The 16,160-nt window shown below is 36.7% G+C and overlaps 2 protein-coding genes across 6 annotated transcripts in view; both read left to right on the forward strand.

Moving 5' to 3' along the window:
- Positions 1-888, forward strand: part of Atr (ATR serine/threonine kinase) — a 111,507-nt gene extending 110,619 nt beyond the window's left edge. For all 5 annotated transcript variants that reach the window (XM_058574885.1, XM_046431924.2, XM_058574886.1 and 2 more), the window contains one exon: positions 72-888. In XM_058574885.1, the coding sequence (XP_058430868.1) occupies positions 72-245 (174 nt within the window). In that variant the 3' untranslated portion in view covers positions 246-888. The remainder of the gene's footprint in view (positions 1-71) is intronic.
- Positions 889-1,968: 1,080 nt separating this feature from the next.
- The window catches only part of Xrn1 (5'-3' exoribonuclease 1), a 112,110-nt gene continuing 97,918 nt past the window's right edge, over positions 1,969-16,160 (forward strand). The window contains exons 1-2 of the mRNA XM_046431928.2: positions 1,969-2,168; positions 13,629-13,861. Of these exons, the coding sequence (XP_046287884.1) occupies positions 2,094-2,168; positions 13,629-13,861 (308 nt within the window). The 5' untranslated portion in view covers positions 1,969-2,093. The remainder of the gene's footprint in view (positions 2,169-13,628; positions 13,862-16,160) is intronic.

Here is a 16,160-nt window from a genome sequence, read left to right on the forward strand (position 1 = left end):
TAGAAATTCTAAATTACCAACACCACATGTTATTGAGTCATTAGTCCTAATGACTTTGTCTTTCTTTTTAGGCCAAGACCCACGTTCTTGACATAGAGCAGCGACTGCAAGGTGTAATCAAGACCCGAAATAGAGTGACAGGATTGCCATTATCTATTGAAGGACATGTGCATTACCTTATACAAGAAGCTACGGATGAAAACTTATTATGCCAAATGTACCTTGGCTGGACCCCATATATGTGAAATGCAATTACTTCAAAGAATGTTATCTAGAATTAATGTATTCAATATTTATATATATATATATTTAATTCTAAATTACAACATAAGTTTCTTTATGTTTTCAGAGCAACTGGTATTATTTCTTTCTGATTGTTAATAAGAAGAGTGTTTTGGGTGGTTTTTGTTTTGTTTGCAGTACTGAGGATTGAACCCAGGGTCTCACACATGGTATACAGTCTACCACTGAACTATATCCCCAGCCCTGTTAATAATGTTTTAAGATAATATATGTTCAGTTATTAAGATAAATTGCTTAACACACATGGTATATTCTAATTGAAGAATTGAAACATCATATATTCATATGGTTAAAGAAGTATTTGCAAGAAAACAAGCCAGCCTAATTTCATTTTACAATTTTTATTGGTTTCTTTTAAAAAAATAATAGTTGGCATAAGGATTCATTTTGACAACAAAATTAAATCCAGCATTTCTGTACACTTATACACAGAGCTGCCTCTTTTGTCCTTGTGGAACTGACAGCCTGAGAGATTCAAACATAATAGCATATTATTAAGTTCGATTAATAATAAAAGTCTTTTTTAGTATGTTTGAAAGTGTGATGGGGAAAATTTCAAGAAATGTGAATAAACATTCTGTAATATTTTTGTTTTTATTTTATTTTTTTCCAGTGCTAGGAATGGAACCCAGGGCCTCATACATGATAGGCAAGCACTCTACACTCGAACTACACCAGCATTCCTAACATTCTATAAAATTTAAAGATGTTGCCATACTCCAGGTGTACTAGAATGCACTATCTAGTGTTCATAGAAGATAGCAACACTCAAAACTGCATGAGATTTTAAAGTCGGAAAATAGTTAAATGTCAAATTTTTTTTTTCCGAAGACTTAAGATAATTAGGCAGCAGTGCGGTTATTACATTCAAATAATTGGAAAACTCGAAATAAGTTAACAATAGAACTCAGCCTTGTGAAAACTAAACATATAATTTCCTTCCAGAGGCCTAATGTTTACAGTTAAAGGCCCTCTAATTCAGAAAAATTTTCGCAACTTTCGAAAAGAGCAGGTTATTTGTTTTGGAGGTACTGGAACCCGGAGCACTACCACTGAGCTACACTTACCCCAACCCTCTTACTATCCTGTCCAAGTGTTTGGAAAAATGGGTTTGATTCTTTCTAAAACAATTTCTTTTGGCACTGGGGATTGAACACGAGTTGCTTGACCACTGAGCTACATCCCTACCCCTTTTTATTTTTTGAGATAGGTTGGGCAAAATAGTAGAGACCTACAGGCATGCGCCCGAAAAGCTCGCTTTGTTTTTTGTTTGCGGGTTTTCCTTTTTCCAAAAAATATTTTTAAAGGAAACTTTACTGTTGGCTTACATTCCTAAGAGAAAATAACGCGCTCTCGCAAAATAAAGCCAAATATATCGCTAGACATTTTCTAAATCCGTGCTGAAAAAATACTGATTAGCAACACCAGGAGGCAGAAGCAGCCAGGACAAAAGTCGGTGTTCAGCACCCTTCCAACAATCCCTGGCGGTTTTCACACCGCTTCCAAAGCACAGCCCATCAGTTGGCATTCTCAGGGCTAAGGTCCAGAGATCCTCGCAGCTCCTAGGCCGCCGCCAACACCTGGGCCGCAGGCGGCGAGGCCGACGGGAATAAGCCCCGCCCCGGGACGCGGCCGCGGATCCCGCCGCTCTAGGCGCGCAGGGCGCTCTCTATGGTCGGTTGGGCGGTGTGTTGTCATCGGCGGAGCGACGGCCGGAGGCGAAGGCGTAGGCCCCGGCGGGGCGTTTGGTTTCGGTTTGGCCCTGTCTGCAATTAGTGTTGACTGTCGAAATGGGAGTCCCCAAGTTTTACCGATGGATTTCGGAGCGGTACCCCTGCCTCAGCGAAGTGGTGAAAGAGCATCAGGTGGGTGAGCGCGGGCGGCGGTTCAGAAGGCCGAGGACCCCGGGACCGCGGCTTTCCAGCTTCCTCCTGCTCTTCTCTGCTGGCGGAGGGGCGTAGGCCGGGGGATGGGAGGTTTGAGGACGCAGGGTGAACCGACTGAGGTGCCACAGGCGGGATGCGTTCCTGTGCGCAGACCCGCGGGGCTCCCGGCTAGTCTGACAGCTCCTGCCCGGGCAGGGCCTTCCGCGACTAGGAAATAAGTCCTGGGTGGGAACGCTCCGAGAGTTCGCCCCTTCCCTCAGCAGGGAGCTGCAGGTTTCCTCCGCCCTGATGGAGGGGTGAAGCTGAAGGACAGACCCTCGTAGATCCCCGAGCCCACCAAAGGAGCTGACCCACGTACAAACCATAACAGCCGCCTCCGCGGTTGAATCACCTTGTTTACTTTCCCTTAGAAAGGGCTGCATCCCACCTACCTCGCTCCCAGCACCTAGACTTTTTGTCGTGGCTGATGGTTCATATTTATGATGCCTTTTCAATTATCTCAAATACATTATCAACTCCCCCAGCTACTCAGGAGGCTGAGACAGGAGGATCACAAGTTCGAGGGCAGCCTGGCAACTTAGGGAGACCCTGTCACAAAATAAAAAGGATTGGAAACTATCAAAAGGACCCAGTGGTAAAGCGACCCTGGGTTAAATCCCCAGTACCTCTAAAGGAAAAAAGGTATCAATATCAACCCCCTTTTGCCATAACAAAAATAATAATGATGAAAATAATAATAATAGGGCCGGGGGAGGGCGTTAGAGGCTTCAGTGCATTAGAGAGCACGAGAACATTATTGGTGCTAATAACATTTGGCATGCAGTGACCACAGAACAATGTTTATGTGTAGAGTCCAAAATGTATATTTATGTATTGGAACTGTGAAAAGAAAACAGTGGTCTGTTAGGTAAACTAGACTTTGGGGGATATTTTAGTGTTTCTTACTTTTAATGAATTTAATAGATCTTTTTTACGTTTTATGTTTGACGGGGGTGGGGGAGGGGAGTCATTTGGAAAGTTTATATACCTGATTAAATTACTCGGTAGCATTGTATTAATAGTGGCAGTTATTACATTATGGTTTAATTTTTTTTCAAGTGCTTAAAAGCCTAAAGATAGCACTAAACTTCTGCAGAGGATTTTTTTGTTGTTGTTGTTACTGGATTCCAATCTAATTTGAGATTTTAGAAAAAGCTTACCAGAAATTCCAAAATGCTAGCTTATCTGTCATTTGTTTAGAGCATAAGTTGAATTGGACATAGAGGGACATTTATTCCTGGGAGGAAGGTTTAAAAGGATACCAGTATATTGCAGAAATAGAGACAAACTGGCTTTTCCTGGACCCTTCAATCAACAAGTATTTGAGTCACTTTTTCCTCTAAAATGAAAAAATAAGGTGAATGCTATTCAGAATGACTTGATAACACATAATTTGTTTGATAATATTTTTATTCAGTACAGAGCTTGGTTTGGTGAAAATATTTTGGGTTCTCTATTCTGAGGAATTTTGTTACTGAAAACATAAGTAATCTTAAAGGCATTTTTATCACATGGACACTAAGGATAGGTTTTGTGAATACTTTACACTAGATAGAAACTGAGAATAGGATTGTTAAAAAAATTTCATTGTAGTAAACCTTAAAACTAGGTGCACCAAAGTGATATTGTTAGATATCTGATCACAAAGACACTAAGGGCTACCAACTACTCTCCAAGTAATACTTAAAGATGGCAATACCTCAATATGTCACAGTGATTCAGAAACTAGTCCAGGGAAGAAGGAATTAGGAGAAGGAGTGGGTTCTAGGAAGGTAATGGTGGTGACAGTAACACAGTTTTTCAGCCTCTAAATCTTCACATGAAAACAGAAAGTGAAACTAGATAGTGAAACTTAAAATCAATAAAACAATTGCAACAAACCTTGTGACATGGTATCTCCATGATACTTTGGGGTCAAAATACTGCTAGAAGAGGACAAAGAAAGCATGAGGAAAAAGGAAGCATGTTGGACCTCAGACCAGAACTCCAGAACAACTGACAGGTATTCACTGAAAGACTGTGCTAGTCAATTAGATAGCCATAGCCAAAATGGAGAGCTTTTATTCTGAAAGACCAAGGAGACAGGAGCAGTATCCCTCCTATGCATTCTCAAAACTGGCTTGCCAAGGCAGAGCCCACTCTAAGGAGAAACTGCTGAGAGTGAAATAAAATTTTATAACAAAGCGTGCAGTACAGACAAGAAGAGAAAAGAGGGGACTATTCAGATAAAAGTTAAGGAGTGTTATAGTCAAAAAAAATCTTGAAAAAACAACCACCAAATTTTTTTAATACTACCCAGAGGAGGGAGCTTTGTTAAGTCAAAGCTTTTCTGAAACCCTACTCATTCTAAAAGCTCAAGAAAATTAAATTTACACCGAAATGAGCAACAAAAAGTATTGAAGTTAGATTGCATACAAAGTTATTATAGGGAAAATACATTGCTACAGACATTAAAAACATACAGTAAAGGGCTAGGGATGTAGGTCAGTTGCAGAGCACACACTTAGCATGTGCAAGGCCCTGGACTGATCCCCCAAGGCCTCCCCCAGAAGTTTTTTTTTTTTTTGCAGTTAAAAACATGCCCACAGAACAGCAAAACTATAGCCCAGTCTTTCAGAATGAGCTGAAATGCACTAAGAAAATTATATGAAAGAACAATATATCAATTATGAAAACTGCAGGATAAGATGACAGAACCTAGAGAAAATTAGAAATGAAACCTAAAATGTAAGCAAGGCAAGGGCAAATAATGCTGTAAGACGGGTTGAAAAAAGAGATGGAAAGAAGAGAAAATTGTAAGCAATAGGGGTTCCTGAGAAAAAATGCAACAACAAATACTAAAAGAAAACTTTCCTAGGGCTGGTGTTGTAGCTCAGTGGTAGAGCACTTGTCTAGCATTTGTGAGGCATTGGGTTTGATTCTCAGCACTGCTTATAAATAAATAAGATAAAGGCCCACCAACACCATATATAAATGTATAAATAAATATATAGAGAGATAACTTTCCTAAAATTAAAATGAATGTCAAAATTGTGTATTAAAAGACTGTACCCTGTACCTGATTTACCAAGACATAGTCTAATAAAATTACTGGACTCTAAAGAAAAAGACTAGTGACTTCAGTTGAGGGTCCCCAAATGGTGAACAGCATGTTTGCCCCTGTTAGTGTCCCCGCAACACTGAAAGGAAAAAAGAGAAAGTAAGGATAGCTATATAAATCTGAAAGTTTGCTTCTATCCAGATTCTCCATTTCATTGGAGATTAGTTGATGATTTGGTTTTAGAGTCAATAGTACCACCACTGTGAAAGGAGAGGAAAGCAATTCCAGAGACATTTTTTCAAATAATCATCATTGGTTGGGAGTGCAAATCAATGGCAGAACACATGCCCAGCATGTACAAGGCCATGGGTTCAATCCCCAGCACTGGGGGGAAAAAAAAAGGGGGGGGGGGGACAAAAAGCGACTGATTTTTACCCTTGCACCAACTCATTCTTTACATATCTTCAGACCTTGGGGCTTACCAATTTATGACCATCTATGAGCAGATACAACTGTTCCAGTTTCCAATGCAATATTCTGCATCTTAGCCTCCCCACCACACCTCCTTTTTTTTTTTTTTTTAACAATCTATCAACATAAGTCCATTTATTCTTTTCTAGAAATCTGTGGTTGATTTGTGTCTAATGATGAGCCTCAGGTCTAAACCTTGTTCCTTTTGGCTAAGTCATAAAACTAGGAGTATGATGTATTTTCAGGCTCTGGGGATGCTTAAAGGAGACTGTGTTTGTGTGTGTGTGTGTGTGTGTTGTTTTATTGTCATAGAATTGGGATTTGGGGAAAGGAAAAATCTAAACACATATCTTTAATCAACAAAGGTCATATAACTAACATTAAACTCTTAGAACATGTGGAGTTCTCTTTGTGGTTATTAACCAGAATATTGACATCAAAATAGCTAAGATTTGTTAAGCACTAAGCACTTGCCTTGGAATGGGTATTGCTTTACATGCATGCATTCACTAATTTAATCTTAACATAGCTGAGAAAACAGTCACAAAAACAATTGTTATCCACTAGTGCATGTTGCAGCTAAATGTGAAACCATTTTTTGTTTGTTTGGTTGGTTTTGTTTTCATTACTGCCTCTCTGCTAGGAAGCCCTTTGGGCGTTTTTTCCTCCTAATCACTACCTCGCTTTCATGGAATTTGAATGCCACAGATGTTCTGTGTATCTGTTTATATACTAGAGTACTTCTTTATCTCTTTCTCTCTCACACACACAATAATTTTGGTCTTGATGTAAGCAATATTGTTGCTGTTAAAAATGCATATTATTATTATTAGTAGTTTTTTTGGTACTGGATTGAGCACTTAACCACTGAGCCACATCCCCAGTTTGTTTTTTGGCTTTCAACTTGTGATCTTCCTGTTTCAGCATCCGCTGGGATTACAGGCGTACACCACCACACCAATACTCTTGATCCAGAAAGCTCTGTTAAAATATACATTACAGGAAAAAAAAAAAAAAAAAAATATATATATATATATATATATATATACATACACACACATTACAGGATTAAACATGTGAACCATTTTTAACATTTTTTTAAAATATTTTTATTAGTTGATGCACCTTTATTTTATTTATTTACACGTGGTGCTGAGAATCGAACTCAGTGCCTCACACATGCTAGGAAAGCACTCTACTGCTCAGCCATAACCCCAGCCCCCGTTTTTAATATTTTTATTAGTGCATTATAGTTATACATAATATGGCATTCCTTTTGATATTCATACATGGATGGAATATAATTTGCTCCATGTTAATCCTCAGTATTTCTACTTTTCCTCCCTCCCCCAATTTTACCCATTTTTAAGTGTACAGTTCAATAGTGTCAAATACATTTACCTTGTGTACTAAGCCTACTCTCTAAAAACTTACCTGTGCATTCCTTCCTTCCCCAATGGCAGTGGTACTTTACTACTGAACTATACTGAACTTTCCTAGCCTTTTTTATTCTTTAAATTTTGATAAAAGGTCTCACTAAGTTACCAAGGCTGGTCCCAAACTTGCAATACTCTTGCCTCAACCTGCCAAATTTCTGGGATTACAGTGTTCAATACCATGCCTAACTCTTCTGTGCATTTTTGTTGAAACTTGCATCTTGGTTATGAAAACTTAAAGTTTCAAATTATAGGGTACACAGGTTGTCATTTCCATTTTAAAGTGTTTGCTGTTATACAGGGAACTTAACTGTCTTATTCTTTACTATATTCAGGAAATACTATATTTCTCATATATATATATATATATCAGTATGATGTGTGGCACATGATGCATATTCAATAAACACTTGTTGAATGAATTTAATTGTAGCATATAACATATAAAAGTTAGAATATATAAACCTTGAATATTAAAATATAACCTGTTTTAAAATATATCACATTTTTAAATGAAGCAACAAAACCTTGGAATTGTTTAACATGAATTTAAGTGAATAAGAATAAAGAACAGAAATGAATGTTGACAGCTGCTTTATTTAATCAGATGGTCAAATATATGTTATTTGTCTTTAAAAACAAATTTTATAATAATAAGTAGGCTACAAAGTTAGACTAACAAAAAGAAACTAATGTTTTGAGATTAGATACTAAGATACTAGTATGTTGAGGGCCACAGCCTAGTCAGGATGATGCATGGCATTTTTGCCAGAAGGGAGTGGTTGAGAGATGACGCCAGCGAGCCGTTGAGATGGTAATGGTTAAGTTAAGCTGCTACATATTCAGTTGTATATAGATCCCTGCTGTCCGCCCTGGGCACCCGCTACTTTGGAGTTCTCCTGGGGAGTTCACGATTGTTGGTGAAGTTCCGGAGGAGGGATTTCCAGTTGGTGGTTCCTGGAAGGGCCGTGTGGGTGTCGTTCTCCGGAGTTCAGGCAATAAAAGCGTTCCTGTTTTGAACCTACAAGTGCCTCGTGGCGGCTAGGTTATTTTGTGCCCAGCCAGACTGCGGCACTAGTACATAGCCACAATTTAAAGCAGTGTATACGCGCATGTTCCAAATGATTGGGGTGTAGGCTGTCTGTGTAATCAGGATTAATGAGGGGAAATTTCATTTGTTTATTAATTCCTTCGATTTTGGATGGGTGATCTACTGGGTGTTGAACCCAGGGATTCTTTACCACCGAGTGAATTTATTTTGTTTTCAGATGGAGTCTCATTTTGAATATTTCATTTTAAACATTGAAGTCTCATTTTGAACATTGCTGAATATCTCACTAAATTGCTGAGGCTGGCCTTGAACTTGCAGTCTTCCTGCCTTGACCTCCTGAGTCACTGGGATTATAGGCTTGTGCCATGCTACTGGGCTAGATATTTGTAATTGCTGCTTGTGTCAGGCAGTGTGCTAAAGATCTGAGATCTTACATTAAGAAACTCAGAGTTTAACAGTGGGAGATAAACACACTCTTAAACACTCAACAAAAATTCATGGAGCACCTACTAATGTGCCAACACTATTATATGCATTGAGAACACAAAAATAAGATACAGCTCCTGTTCTCAAAATGCTGAATCTCAAAACAGATTTGAAAACCAGAAGTAGCATAAACTATCATTCAGAGAGTGCTGGGGATGTGGCTCAAGCGGTAGCACGCTCGCCTGGCATGCGTGCAGCCTGGGTTCGATACTCAGCACCACATACAAACAAAGATGTTGTGTCCACCGAAAACTAAAAAATAAATATTAAAAAAAATTCTCTCTCTCTCTCTCTCTCTCTCTCTCTCTCTCTTTCTCATTAAAAAACAAAGAGAGAGTGCTTAATTGCTTCGTTAAGTGAAGTAAGGGAGGCATGTTCAAGATGTGGCATAAAGAAGGAGTATCATCTCCCCTTAATAGGGAAAACAAAACAGACATAAGTGCCTGAGCTGAATCTGGAAGGATGAGAAAATTAGTGGAGGGAAGAACAGGAAGAAGCTTTGAGGCAAAGAAGCATTGAGGCAAAAAGAGGAATAGCATCTATAAAGTCTTAGAGGTTTGAAACAGCCCAGGTGTTTAATTCACAGTGTCTAGCTTGTAGGGCATATCTGGAAACAGGAAAAGAATGTAGGATTGATGGGAAAAATAGCCAAATCATACAGGACCTTTTATGGTATTAGGATTTGTAGTATCTTATGGGTTTAAGGAATGATTAGATTATGTTTTAGAAGAAATGATTAAGCCATGGTGAGACAAACCTAGACTCGAGCAGTCCCATTGGAAAACTGCCCACCTAAACCAGTGCAGATCTGGGACTAGAGAAAAAGATGAGATCGCCTAAAACAATAGGAATGGATAGGATGAAAAGATTCTAGAAATGTTTTGGATGCTAAATTAGAAAACAAAATACCTCAGTGACTAATTAGATATGGGTTTGGAGAGGTGGAGAGTATAAAATAACTTTTAAAAAAATTTTTAAAAATTTTTTTTTTTAGTTGTTGGTAGACCTTTATTTATTTATATGTGGTGCTGAGAATCTAACCTAGTGCCTCAGATGTGCCAGGCAATTGCACCACCACTGAGCCCCAGCTCCAGCCCAACCTTAAAATTTCTAACATACAAATATAATAACTGGAAAGAGAAGATAATGATAATAAAAATTGTGAATTTAATTTTTAAGATTTTGCATTTATTTTTATTGGTGCATAATAATTATATAATTTCAATTTTATTTTTATTTTTTAGGGGAATATCAGGGATTGAACTCAGGGGCACTTGACCACTGAGCCACATCCCAGCCCTATTTTGCATATTATTTAGAGACAGGATTTCACTGAGTTGCTTAGCATCTTGCTTTTGCTGAGGCTGACTTTGAACTTGTGATCCTCCTGCCTCAGCCTCCGGAGCAGCTGGGACTACAGATGTACACCACCACGCCCAGCATAATTTAATTTTTAGAATCTTAGATTATGTCAACAAATTTAGGAAACTTTAAACTGATTTCCTGTATGTGATTTATTTATTAAATTACTTCCAAACTTTGACTAACAGGCATCTACTTTTATAAAAACACTTTCATTATTCTGGCTCTCATTTATTTTTTTCTCACTTTGTCAAGTTGGCCAATGGTTGCTTATTCATTTTGTGTTTTACTAATCTGAAACCTAAGAGAATTTTTAAAACATTAGTCTAGAGGAAAGTAAAAAGCAACTGAAATTTCTTCATGTAGAACTAGTAATGTTGTTTCTATATACTTCCTATGTTTTCTATGCAGAAACACATATAAATAAATATTTTCTATAATTATCCTATTTGCATTTTTTCTGTCCTACTTTTGTCTCTGGCCTTATGTTTGTAGATATTTTTCCATAATAAATATAAATCTCTATCATAATTTTTAATTGATATGTAATATTCCACTGTATACTGTCATCAGTTTTCTATTATTAGTCATTTAGATTGTTTTTCTTTTTTTTTTTTTTTTAATTTTTTCTGAACAGACCTGCCATGGATATTTTTATATTCACATATTCATAAATTAGTCATTTCTGATGATTCTCAGGATAAATTTACATTCATACAACTCCTCAGTTAAAGATATACATGTTTTCAAATATCGATACATACTTTCAAATTAGTTATTTCAATTTATTATTCCCATTTCAAACGATTGGATATAGATTCCATTTCTCTTTCCTAGGACTGTGACTTTCTTTTCTAAAATGGAGATAATAAATATTTATTTTTAAGGTTGTTATAAATAATTAAGAGAATTAATGTAAATAGTTAACCTAATGTTTAGCACATAGTAAGTCCACAGTTACTGTCAGCTATTACTTTTAATAACCTGTGGAACTGCATTTCCCCAAAGCTTTGTAAATACTGGGCAATATCAGTCTGTTCAGTTTTACTAATATGTGGAGAAAATGTTACACCATTATACTTCAAAACTTTTGGATGAACATCTTTTCTTAGGCTCATTAGAGTTTTGTGTTTCTTTTTTTAATTGTTTTCAGGTTTTTATGGATACTTGTAAAATTTGCTCTTTTTCTTCGTTTTAAGAATTTTTTATTTCTTAGGAATATTGACTGTCCTCATTTGCAAAATATTTTCTCTGTTTTGTCATTTTTAATTGAATTTGGTACTTTTTTGACCTTTTAGATTTACAACAATAAATTTTTAGATAGCTAATTCACTATTTATTTATGTTTGGGGGCTTTTCTACCCTAATATTGTCAAAATATTTTTGTGTGTACTGTGTATATGTTGTTTTTTGTTTGTTGGTTGGTTTGGTACTGGGGATTGAACCCAGGAGTACTTAGCCACTTAGTCACATTCTCAAACACCACCCCCCCCTTTTTTTTTTTTAATTTTATTCTTTTAAGACAGGGTCTCATTAAGTTGCTTAGGGCCTTGCTAAGTTGCTGAGACTGGCTTTGAATTTTGATCTTCCTGCCTCAGACTCCCGAGTTGCTGGGATTATAGGCATGTATCATCATGCCCGGCACTTTTTTCTTTTTTTAAGTTATATTTTTCACAATGAAGTTTTTAATCCTTCAGCATTTTGATGGTGGTTAGTAGGGGGAGGTGGGGACTGGGTCTTGCTATGTTGCCCAGGCTGGCCTAGAACTCTGGGGCACAAGTAATAGTCCTACCTCAGCCTCCCAAGTAGCTGGGACTACAGTCATGTGCCACTGTGCCTGGCTCCTCTAGAATTTTCTTATAAGTTGAGATGCAGTTTTGTTTCCATATAGTTAGATATGACACCATTCCTTTCTTTGGCTGATTTGAAATGCCTCTTACATACTAAATTTCCATATATACCCACTCTATTTCAAACTTATTTGCTTCAGATTGTTTTATTACTTTCAATTTGTTGACAGCAAATTTTCCTTCATTACTCTTGTTTTTAATTCTCTTCCTGGCTTATGTTGCATAGTTATTCTCCTAGGAAAGTTAGGAATCATTTTTACAGTACCACCCCAAAATTACATTGAGATTTTGATTGAGATTTTCAGATTTCAAACAATTAGTAAATCTTGAACACATGTTAAAAATCTTATGATCACAACTATTATTTCAGTTGAACCTATTTGTTACTCATTAAGAACACACATAAAATTTTACATGATGCTTAGTTTTCTGTAAATGTTTTTACAGCATTCATTGTTTCAAGAGCCAAAAGTTTTCACCCTTAAAACTTAAAGGTGTGCTATTTTGTCAGTAATAGAAGTATGTGTCCTTACCTGTTTTAAAACTCAGATTACTGAATTACACTTTCAGAAGTGGTTTTCATTGGATTTATATAAGATTGTCCATATTTTATTTAATTAATATGTAAAGTAGGTCTAATTTTTTTTTCTTACTGGGAATTGAACCCAGGCATGCTCTACTACTGAGCTAGATCCCCAGCTTCTTTTTATTTTGAGGCAAGGTCTTGCTAATCCTCCTGCCTCCACCTCCCAGCACTTGGCTAAAATTCTTTGATTATGCTAAATATGATAACTGTTTAGTTGCACCAATTTCAGTTCCCTGTTAGTGTATATTTGTTTCAGTGGTGTTCCTTTACTTGCTCAGAAACATTTAAGTAGAGAAAAAAATAAACAAGAACCAGAACTGTTAAGGTCTTTTTATGAAGGCAGATGACTCTTGGTCAAAGTTTAGAAATCATTTAATCCATGTATCACAAATAAGAAATCAGTTCTTCAGGTTTCCTAAATTTCTTGGCATGATTTAATATTTTTAAAATGTAACCAAATCAAGTGGCTTTGTTTTAGTAAAACCAAATATCCATTTAGGCTTTAAATCGTTTGCTAAACTTTTCAATAACCTTATATTGGGTTGTGACAACCTTCTTACTTTTACTTCTGTTATTCAACTGTTTGATGTAAATGTTACCCATTTACAAAGGAAACCAAGGATCTGAGAAGTTAATATGTAGAAAAAAGGAAAGAAATTAATATTTTGAGTACCAAATGATCCAAGCACTGTATTTGGTGTTTTCCTGAGATATCTTATTTTGAATAAGTAGATAATTGCCTGACAGCAAATTTGATCAAGTCTTTGGTACACTTCTTAATCATATGTCTCAATATTACTAATTCTTCCTGTTTGATTTTTCCTTGCTTTCTTTGTTCAACTGTGATTGTTTAGCCACTTTTTTATATTTTGTTTTTTATCATTGATAATTACTTTTTTTCTTTTTTATTTGACACAGGGCCTCACTAAGTTGCTTAGGGCCATGCTAATTTGATGAGGCTGGCTTTGAACTTGCAATCTTCCTGCCTAAGGCTCCCAAGTTGCTGGGATCATAGGTGTACACCACTGCACCCTGCTGATAATCACTTTTCCCAAATGCCAACATATCTGTGGTTGATTCTAATTAATGAGTATAATAAGTATATTTCTTTTTTTTAGATTCCTGAATTTGATAACTTGTACCTGGATATGAATGGAATTATTCATCAGTGCTCCCATCCTAATGATGATGATGTTCACTTCAGAATTTCAGATGATAAAATCTTTACTGACATTTTTCACTACTTGGAAGTGTTGTTTCGCATTATTAAACCTAGGAAAGTGTTCTTCATGGCTGTTGATGGTGTGGCTCCTCGAGCAAAAATGAACCAGCAGCGTGGGAGGCGTTTTAGGTAAAATGTTCAAAAATAATTGACGTAAAACAACATATCTTCTAATCATGTTTATTTTTGCTTAAATTCCCCCACAAATGGACTATCTCATGATAATGAGCTAGAAATTCAAATGAGGTATCATTTCACAAAGTGTATGTTGGATTTTATATAGTTGCTCAGTTGTTCTCCATCACAAGGTTTTCAAACTTCTTTTTGATAATTTGAAAATAATAGTTGTAAAACAAAGTTGTTATACTGGTTTACTCTGAGTTGTTAACTAGAGTGAACCGAGAGACTGTTGTCATAAGAACATTATTGACATTTAAAGTAACATTTATTAAATAACCAGACCCTGAGATAAATGCTGACTTTGAATGAGTATGGAACTTAATGGAGCAGAAAGACAAGTGAGATCAGAAGGTGATGATGGACTGTGGGAAGAGAGTTGAATTAGGATACTTAGGATATTATCAGCACCACTGTATAGAAGTAAAGGATGAGAAGAGATTAAAAACATAAAGAGGATCTTAAAGGCAAATTCCTGGACATGTAAAATATTTCTAAGTAACAATGAGATCAAGCTATGTCCCTGTTTATGAATAACAGAAGTAAAAGTAAGAAGGTTGTCACAACCCAAGGCGAGGAACCCTGAATCAAGAGACTTGGATGGATCACTAGCATAATGAATCCTTTAATCATAATGACAGCTTAAAGAGTGGAAAGAGCACCTGTGCATCAGATGTGGAAGTCATCAAAGAAGGTGGGAGAGTGCCCTGGATAAGGCTTCCAGTAAGAATAAAAGAATGACAAAAAATACGGATTTAATATCAAAAGTAAAAAGATACTTGGAAGTCTTAGAAAGACTGTGAGATCCTTGAAGGAAAGATCCTTCTAATACCAAAATTGAGATTCTCAAGTACCACTCAAGACTTATTAATCTGACTCTAGGAGTTGGGAAACTCCTGGAAACCATTTTAACTAGACTCCCTTGGTATTTATTAAACTAGTTTTTGTGAGCCACTAGCCTAGAAAATCTGATATTAAGGAAGGATTATATAAACCCATTGCATTGGTCGGGGTTCACTTGAAGATAATAGGAAACATTCAGACTAACTTAAGCAGAAAGGTACATGAATGGTATCTCCAGAAACTTATTCCCTTTGATGTGATCCAGAGATTAAGCTACCACCAAAACTATTAGCTCCAAGGATATATCACTGTCATTATAATTTAGCAATCAGGAGGCCACCACAGCATTTATTAGCTCCACAACCCCGGTGCTTTTATTGAAAATACAGATGCGCTACTCCTTCCGTCTCATCACCACAAACCTATTCAATACTGGAATCTCCTCTACCATTGCTGAAATACACACATCTCCTATGGCCACTGTGCCTCAACTGTTGGTAGGTATCACTGCACTTCCAAACCTTTTATGGAGGCATCTCATTGTCAAAAATCAAGTCATATCCAAAAACTTAACTGCAGGGAAGCTTGAGTTTTATTTATTTATTTAAGCTTTGCAACCACTCTAATATTAGAAGGAGGAGAATAGAATGGAGGCTAAGGGCCAATCCACTATAACCACCATAACCTTTCCTAAATACTCTGCTGGTATTAAGTATTTCATGTTTCCCAGAAATCCCCAATCAACTGTCATTCCTTCAGTGATTGTTTTCTCCATTCATAATGTATAATTCTACATGTGTTATTCCTAAATCTTTTCTTCTGACTTTTATTCCCCTAAAATTTCATTATAAGATCACATGATTATGGCCAGATACAAAGAATAATTCTTTCTTTATTTGTCCATAGCACTTAACAGAGCTGATCATTCTTTTTGAACTTCTCTCATTCCTTGGCCTTCTTAAAACCATATTATTTCTTTTTCTATACGTTCGTAGTCTCTTTTCCTTCCTGATTTTCTTTTTTTAAAAAATATATCTTTTTAAAATGGAGATGGACACAATACCTTTCTTTTTCTTTCTTTCTTTCTTTCTTTCTTTATGTGGTGCTGAGAATTGGACCCAGTGCCTCACATGTGCTAGGCAAGCATTGTATCACTGACCCACAACCCCAGCCATGATTTTCGTAAATTGTTAGTATTTCTAACGGTTCTCTCCTGGGCCCTGAGTGATCCACTTGTGGCTTTAATTACTCTGTCTATCCTAATGACTCCCAAATTTATCTTTCTGGTGGTTCTCTCCCAAGCTCCTTTTTATCCAAATGCTTGCTACCCTTGAGGCTTAACATGTTCAACACTGAACTCACCTTTCTCTCAAAACTGCCCTCCTTTTGTTTCCTGTTTCAGTGAATG

This window comes from Marmota monax, unplaced genomic scaffold (genome assembly GCF_021218885.2).
Source record: "Marmota monax isolate L192 unplaced genomic scaffold, Marmota_monax_Labrador192_F-V1.1 WCK01_AAM20220418_F8-fsc00022, whole genome shotgun sequence".
NCBI lineage: Eukaryota > Metazoa > Chordata > Mammalia > Rodentia > Sciuridae > Marmota > Marmota monax.